The 8,603-nt window shown below is 45.5% G+C and overlaps 1 protein-coding gene across 1 annotated transcript in view; it reads left to right on the forward strand.

The window, feature by feature from the left end:
• The window catches only part of LOC136442202 (zinc finger protein Gfi-1b-like), a 42,946-nt gene extending 34,748 nt beyond the window's left edge, over positions 1-8,198 (forward strand). The window contains exon 7 of the mRNA XM_066438939.1: positions 7,427-8,198. Coding sequence (XP_066295036.1) covers positions 7,427-7,665 — 239 coding nt within the window. The 3' untranslated portion in view covers positions 7,666-8,198. The remainder of the gene's footprint in view (positions 1-7,426) is intronic.
• The last annotated feature ends 405 nt before the right edge of the window (positions 8,199-8,603 follow it).

Below are 8,603 nucleotides of genomic sequence, written 5' to 3' on the forward strand. Positions count from 1 at the left end.
TCACATCTTCGTTCTCTCTGTCCGTTTATGAAGCTATTTCCCTGTCTTCCTCAGTTCCTTTACACATGTGCCATCATTTTCAGTAAGAATACCTTTAGATGGAACGGTTCGAAAGCTGATGTCAAGACAAAACTGTACAATTCCATATCAGTTACGGAGTGGGTGTTAAACGTCCCTGTCCCTTTGTCCTCGCGCGCGCCGGTTGTCCCTGATAGTTTGTTGACACTTGTCACTCAGCACGCGTGAGCACAGTACGGCGCACACGCACGCTGCACCCGACCTTTGTTGAACCAGGGTAAACAAATGAACAAAACGAGCAAACCGACGTGGCCAAAATAACAGTACACAGGTATCAAGTAAGTTTGTTTTTAGGAAGCGTAGGGGAAAACAATTGCATTAAACGGTGATATCAGTCACAACTCGACATCTTTTTTCTTGCTCATCCAACTTTCATACTTTTGCGTTGAAAATCATGGTTTATCGTTAAACTTTAAGAGCAAAAAAGACAGGGAGGTTGCGAGGGTTACGCGGAGCATGCGTATTCCAGCTGTCTTTACTTCTGGCTACAACCAGTTGGACGAAAAATGTTTTGTAACCTGAAACCGGTTTGACATATTTTCCACGTTTTTGGAACTTGTACCCAAAAGTGGCGGCAGTCCCCCAATAAATGTTCGCACCTGCCGACAGCATACCTGACGTACCTGACGTACCTGTCCCGTGTTCTCCGGTCACCGGGAAACAGAAGCTCAGATCGTCACGCCTGATAACCTGGTGTCCTTGGCGGGTCGTCCTCGTATCTTAAAGGCGCACCTGCTAAAGACGGCCCAGGCGTGTCCTAAAAGCCTTAAACATTATTCTGATAATCATATCTAGTCTTGTGGTAAGGGCTATTTTGAAATGTAAAGATTCTCGGCTCGAATCCCCTAAAGAAGCACCTGTTTAGACCCGTTCACACTTGTGCGTATATTCATTTCCGTATATATATGGGTAGCGTATTGACATTTCTTTGGTTTAAGTCAATTTTTCGGTTTGACAACCAGGCTGCACAATATATTGGTGGGTCCCCGCAAACTTTAGCTAAATGATAAACATGTTTAATACGCAACTCATACGGAGTTGAACATACGCACAAGTGTGAACATTTGTCTCAGGCGTGCAAAAATCCTTAAATTCCAAGTTCAACTTATCTTATCAGATTTAAGAAAACAATACCTTTAAAGTTAACATGAAGCTGATTTGCTTGTTTTTTTACTGTCCTTTTTCTGTCCTTTAATTTCTTTGTTTCTCACGAGTTTTCCTACATTTCTAAGATTGTTCACAGAGAGGGTTATGCGTTGTGTGAACCTGATTTACTTATCTACTTTAGTTATTCACATTCCTTCATTTTTCTACCCTTTTCTTCGTTTCTTATAATGATTCTCTCTCATGTTCCGAGATTGTTCATGATCACGGAGCGAGTCCAAGGACGTTTCCAATACTCAGCTGTCACCAGACACCACTTGAGAGATAGTTCTTGTTGTCCCTCGCTATTGCCGTACACGGTTCTGGACATGCCTGATGTCAAGTACAAACATAAACAACAGCTGATCAGGTCTCCCCTGTACACGGTCTGTCGGCACGAGGCCGGTCCTGCTCTAGTCTCTACTAAACTATCACGCTGGTTATAGAGAGGGGACTTTGGCCACCATCATCTGCATAGTATAACATTTCCCGTGTAGTCTAGAAATCACTCTTCCCGCGGACTGACTTCCTATTGTAGTACATGGTTCTGGACATGCTTGGGGTCAACTGCAAGTACAGACTACTAGTATTCAGTCTACTATGGTGATGATTCACTCTACTACTTTGCCCGAATTCTACTCTCATAACCCCATGATAGGAATGAAGGCCTGGTGGTATTCTCCCAGCAGAGGTTTCGATCGGGGGGCTAGTAGTGGCCGGGAGGGCAGTGTTAAGAATCCTCACTACTAGCCCCCAGATCGAAACCTCTAGCCTCTACCAGGCCCCGCGGATGGCTGGAAAAGTAGTAAAAATTGGCCAAATAGAGTGAATAGTATGCTAAGGGAGTCGGCTACGGAGAGAGGGTCCAATATGGCACTGTAACTTCTATAGCGGACTAACTTCTCTGGCATGTTATCCGGCTATTTGGCCAATTTCTAAGATTTTCCCAGCGACCTCTGGAGCCTGGTAGAGGCTACGAAACCTCTGCTCAGTGGAGAATAGCCTGGTGGAGGCTAACGTCGGTCCCGTACGCTCGCGAGTTAGCCTCAGCAGTGATTGAAGAAGCCCCGCGGCGAAAATTGGTCCAAATTGCCCGAGATTGAGCAGTCCCAGTGCGACAAGATAGCCTCAGAATTCATACGCGGAAAGAGAAAAAGACAGCAAGTTTTTAGCGTAGTTTAGGGGATAGAAAGCAATCACAGACTTCAGTCTACAGCAAGGATAAGAAGCAAGGGTATTTTTGTATTGATCACTTAGATATTCTAGTTTTTACATTTTAGCCAACGGATGAGGTTCTACACTACTAGACGAGATTTAGAGAAATATGTCAGATTTGCGTGCGAGAGTTTCATCACGTCCTGACGTGTCACGCGTGTATGTAGTTCTCTGATGAATCAGCTACAATTACATAAGGAGGGAGGGAGCATTTCCCAGGCAGTTACATCGCGTTGTTTCCATGGAAACCAATGTCAAATCTCTGTTTTGAGACTGTCCATCCCGGCCCAGGCCGGACCTAACCAGTCGTAATAACATCTGCTTGGAGCTTGTTCTCCTCGTGTGCTGTATAACTCCGTGATGACTAAATCCCGGATGACATAACCCGTCCTCCCCGACCCCACTGTTGTAACCCCTACCCGTAATAACATCTGCTTGGAGCTTGTTCTCCTCATGTGCTTTATAACTTCGTGACGACTAAATCCCGGATGACACAATCCTTCCACCCCGACCCCAGCCGGACCTAACCACCCCTAATAACACTTCTCCCCAATCAGAATTACTCTCAGCGCCAAATTACTGGGAAGTACCGGGGCGGGTAATAACACGTCATGGGGCAATACTGACTTAATCACCGCCTTAAATCACGGGAAACCAGCCTTTTATAGCGAGTTAAGGGGAATCTTGTTTTCTATTTCCCGTATCAACACAGGATGAGTTTTGTCGCCACACTTAACATTCATTTCTCCTTCCAATCCTGAATGATAGTAAAGTTACATGTGCGGTAGACTGACTGACGAATGAATAAATGAACAAACGGATGAATCTGGACTGCTGTCGCTTATCCAACTTGCTTACGTCTTGCAAGGTTTACTAGTGCTTTTCTTGGGAGAGTTGGAATTGTGCTTGTCAGAATTTCACTGTTACATTATTGAAACCGTCTACTCTGTACACATCACCTGGAATGGCTCTCTATGAGCCACAACTGAATTTAAATCCCTATCGTTTTTGTCGTGTTAAAGTTAAACTTCCATCTGTCTCTATCTCCCCCCCCCCCCCCCCCCCAGCACAGATGTTACAGAACTGCCGGAAATAATTGCCCTGCAATTAAGGGGTCGTCTATAAATGTCGTGCTTTCTTTCAAACAAAATACTTTCCGAAGTGTAGTGATTGAATGCAAGCCATGGCGACAGAACTTTCAGAACGACTTTGGCATAAAGTCGAGTTTATTTATCAGATATGTGATTTTTGTTCACAACTTATATACGTGCACTTTCAAAAGCCTAGGATTTCGTTAACGGGTAGAGAAAATCAATTTTGTAGAGAAAAGTTGAACTTTTGAGACAGCCCCTTCTCAGATCGGTCTGATTTAAAGCTGACGTTGCATGGAAAGTAGGAAGGCGAACGTCAGCTGGTGGCTTTGTTAACCGCTATTGTAACAGCTTGATGCACCGCTCAGGTGTGTTACCTGGTCTACCTGTCGTCTGCACGTGACACGAACTACAGCCCGCTAATCTCCAAGCAGATGTTGGGAGCCTTTGTTTCTGAAGAACAGAACAAATTAAAGATGCTATGATCTTCCGCTCTAGTATCTGCCTAGGTCATCATACAAAAGTACACAATACCAACATTTTTTTAAAATTTATTGACCTACATTGTACACTACACATTTTGAACTCTATTGAGTTTTATCTTGGAACAGCTTAGACTTCATGAACAAAAATTTAGTTTGATTTTATTTCTTCTACTGAATGTCGTCCACTTTAAATTTTGTCTTCCCCGGACTGAAGGTAACATGTAACATGTTCTCTATGTACTGGTGCAGGGACCCTCTCGGGAAACAACTGTTATAAGTTGTCTTGAGATGAAATAAATATAAGATTGCACCTTCCTACATTGTCCTACCAAACCACGAGATCGCCTAACCCCCCTCCCCGCCCCGTCCTCCTGCCCTGCCCGGACCATCCGATCCTCATTTCCCGCGTAATTGCGCCCCGGAGACCCGCCGGTTTAAACCGGAGATTGCCGACAATTTCGCCGATTTTGATTTTGCTGCTCCAGGATTGATGGAGCCATTTGAATATAAATAGGTGCATAAGCAGAGATTTGGGGTCGGCAGATCTGAGGGGAGGCCGGAGTTTAAGCGTTGGGGGCAAGGGGCACGTAACTACTCTGGTTTAAAGAACGGATGCGCAATCTCCTCTCATTTCTCTCTCCTTCTATCCGTCGTCTCAGGTCATCGCCTCTTCGAATCTCTACTTCTCTATTTCTTCCATTCCGTCAATGTTGTACTCTATACTCTCCTTCCTTGCAATCCTTCTGTCACGACAATCTGAAAAAACTTTTCATGCCTTACATCTGCTTGGAGCTTACCGCGGCCCTAACTCCCTCCATGATCCGATTGCGGGTTTGATGGACGTTTCTATGTATCGTTAACAGATAAACAGCTCATCTCCACACATCTACTTGGAGCTTACCCGGCCCTAACTCCCTCCTTGACCCGGTGTTGCGGGTTTGATAGACGTTTCTGTGCATCGTTAACAGGTATAAACAGCTCATCTCCACACATCTGCTTGGAGCTTACTAGGGGCCCTAACTCCCTCCTTGACCCGGTGTTGCGGGTTTGATAGACGTTTCTGTGCATCGTTAACAGATAAACAGCTCATCTCCACACATCTGCTTGGAGCTTACCCGGCCCTAACTCCCTCCTTGACCCGGTGTTGCGGGTTTGATAGACGTTTCTGTGCATCGTTAACAGGTATAAACAGCTCATCTCCACACATCTGCTTGGAGCTTACTAGGGGCCCTAACTCCCTGCTTGACCTAATGTTGCGGGGTTGATAGACGTTTCTGTGCATCGTTAACAGATAAACAGCTCATCTCTCTTTATCACGGGCGGAACTGCTCCCCCGGGCGGGCGCACCGGCCCATCTCTCCCGCCGCTAATCAATGCCCATCCCGGCTCCCCGGAATCACCCTTCCGAGGGCCGAAAATCACTAAAATCCGAATCCTTCAATCGGCCACAATAACCGGACGGATCCATCACTCCGGCCACAATTTCATTACGCCCATCTCCGCGACGTCTCCCATCAAACCGCGGCGATAAAAGCGCTGCTCCCGGTGCGGTTTATGTAGCGAGGCGTGTTGCCATCAGGAACCGACATTGACGGCTCCATTCCCGGCAATTAGCGGGATTGGAGGGGGTCTGGCGGGCAGGAATGGCTGGGAACCGCGATCGTCTCCAAGCAGATGTTTTTCCAGGAGCCTGCTTCCTTATGATATAGAGGCAGAGCCTAGCGAGCAATCTACAATTGACGGTTCAGAAAGAAAAGGTTGCATAACCTTAATCTAACCAAGTAATGACACAAAACGATGAATCCCCTTGGGTACAATTTCATTCGATGTAAGATTTTGTGTAAGATTCTAAAATGTGCCTTGTTGTTCTATGTCCGATTTCTTGCCATGTATACCGATTTAGGATGCCTTTCCTCACTCCACCCAGGTGTAAACGTGGGTTATTATTCTCTGTACGTGGCACTGTTAAAATAAGTGAAAAAATACTTGAGTGTATGCAGTGCCACGTCGTCCTTGTTTGTCCAAAAGCAAAACACACAGAACAGAGACAAGCTAAAGCCAAACATCTGCTTGGAGAGTATTGGGAGTTGGCTTGATAGAGTGGTTCCGTTTGGGCCGGGGTTTGACAGCAATGGTAACGGATGGCACTCTCGCTAAGAACTAGTCATTTGTCAAGACACGTCAGCCAGAGGCCTTCTAGCAGACTGGTACATCTCTTCTTGTTCTTAGACAAAAGTGGCTTTTATTCAATAGAGATGAGCAATAAAAGAACAAAAGCTTTTGTCATTCTGCTTTGGAAGCTTTACGACGTACAAATATGTTCCTTTGCTAACGTCTTCTAGTCTTCGAGGGAGCGAGTATGCGAGCCCCGCTAAATCAGATAGGATGGCACTCAGTAGCCTCCACCTGGCCCTCATACGGGCGTATGGAAAAATGACTTATTAGCCAGTAGAGTCAGTCCACGGTGAAGATCACATTTCGCCCGCGTAGCCTGTAAATGAAACCCTGGCAAATATTCTCCCTAGAGCCGGCGTAGTTAGTCTGGTAGAGACTAGGCTATACGACAATTGTTGGCTGATTTTCTCGCCGTGCGGTAGTTTTGCAGAGTGGCTCATACATCCTTCTAGTTATCACTCAGCGGAACTTACAGATTTACGAGAGTCCGTTACCAGAAGTGAGCACTCTGGCGGATCACTGCCGGGCTATTGGAAGGAACGCTTTTTTACCGGGAAATGTGCCAGAATCAATGCGCGCGTGGGTGCTGTCCATACGTCATTCTGACCTCAAAAGTTTGGTATTCATTGTTGTGTATCTGTATGTACCTCTCCATATCCTCTCTATGATGTCTGCTGTCATCTCCTCGGCCACTTCTTCTCACTGCTTGCTTATTTGTTACTTTTGACTTATGAAATAAAAATACTCTATTTCAATTATGAAACATCCATGATAATGACATGCTGTGTACATATAAATTTTAGCTATAGGTTGTAGAGAGCGCACGGCGAGAGCGCCGTCCTAGTGGAATGGGGGTATAAGTAAGACCTACAAAACTTTTGCTTTAGTAAGTCTAAATGTTTGACTTTGTTCCCTCCTAGGCAAGAAGCCCCTCTAGCGTCTAGTGTGGTAACATGAAGTAGTAAACATCTAACATACTATAGGAGTATGTTTGTTTGTCTGAGTCTAAATATTTCCCCTTGTTCCATCACAGGTGAGAAGCCCCACAAGTGTGCGGGACAGTAGTAACATCTAACATAGAAGCATTGAACAATGAGTATGCTTGCTTGTCTGAGTCTAAATGTTTGATTTTGTACCCTTACAGGTGAGAAGCCCCACAAGTGCTTGGTGTGTGGAAACATAAGTAGTAACCACAGTATATTTGTCTGAGTCTAAATGTATGACTTTTTGCCCTTGCAGGTGAGAAGCCCCACAAGTGCTTGGTGTGCGGCAAGGCGTTCAGCCAGTCCTCCAACCTGATCACGCACACCCGGAAGCACACCGGCTTCAAGCCGTTCGCCTGCGACTCGTGCGGCCGCGCCTTCCAGCGCAAGGTGGATCTGCGCAGGCACAGGGAGACCCAGCACAACGTCCCGCCGCCACCTGCGCATGCGCGACACGTCAGCCCCACGGCGGAGATCCCCGTGCATGCGCAGTAAGGGTGCGGTCACATTCGTCGTACGATTGTCGTGCGATTGTCGTGCGATTGTCGTGCGAACGTCTTGGGCTTGTCGTGCAATCGGAAACTAAGGGCATACTTGGCGTAGTCGTACAAATTTAGCTGTCTTGTTGAGAAACAGGATGCTAGATCCTTGTCAGCGGTTGATTCTGTCACAACTTGCTTGAGAAAATCCTACGACATCAAAGTCGCACGACGCCTTACGACGATTGTGACTGGAGCTCAGTAAGGGATAACTAGTGTAGAAACAAAACGCCAGGTACAGCCATTCACATGACTGTGTCTCGAAACTGTCGCTTTCTGGACGCAGAGGCGTCTCCAAGACTAGGCCAGTATAGGTAGGAAAAAGGAAAGTGTTTCGATAACGTGGTCTTGATTTCGCAAATGCAGCCATACGCCTACGCGTCCATTCATGTTGGAATGAAATAATTTATTATCTCTCAATAGCAAACCTGTATAAATTATCAACCTAATCTGAGATTGTAATTCGTTCAAAGTAGCATCTCTTTTATACCTATGGCTATGTTATAGTGTTAGCAAGAGTGACCGGATATATGTTTTATACGCTTAAACGTGCTTTAAAAGAAATCACGGTGTTACAATTGTTGCAAATGTGTTAGCATGTGGATATAGGCCTGGAATTTAAGTTTTCATGGTCAAGAAATTGTGTACAATAGTTATTTTTCGTCTTTTCAGAGCTTGTTGTATGTTTGTGTAACTGCGCCTTTTGTTTTTCGTCTTTTCAGAGCTTGTTATATGTTTGTGTAACTGCGCCTGTAAATACAAAGTTTTGCTGATACATAATTGGTAAAAAATATGCAACGTCCTTTTTCCACTATTGCTATTGGAGAATAACAGGTTGTTAATGGAGAGCTCCAGGTTGTCATTGGAGTACTCCGGGTTGTTATGGGAGTACTC

This window comes from Branchiostoma lanceolatum, chromosome 9, assembly GCF_035083965.1.
Source record: "Branchiostoma lanceolatum isolate klBraLanc5 chromosome 9, klBraLanc5.hap2, whole genome shotgun sequence".
Taxonomy (NCBI): Eukaryota; Metazoa; Chordata; class Leptocardii; order Amphioxiformes; family Branchiostomatidae; genus Branchiostoma; species Branchiostoma lanceolatum.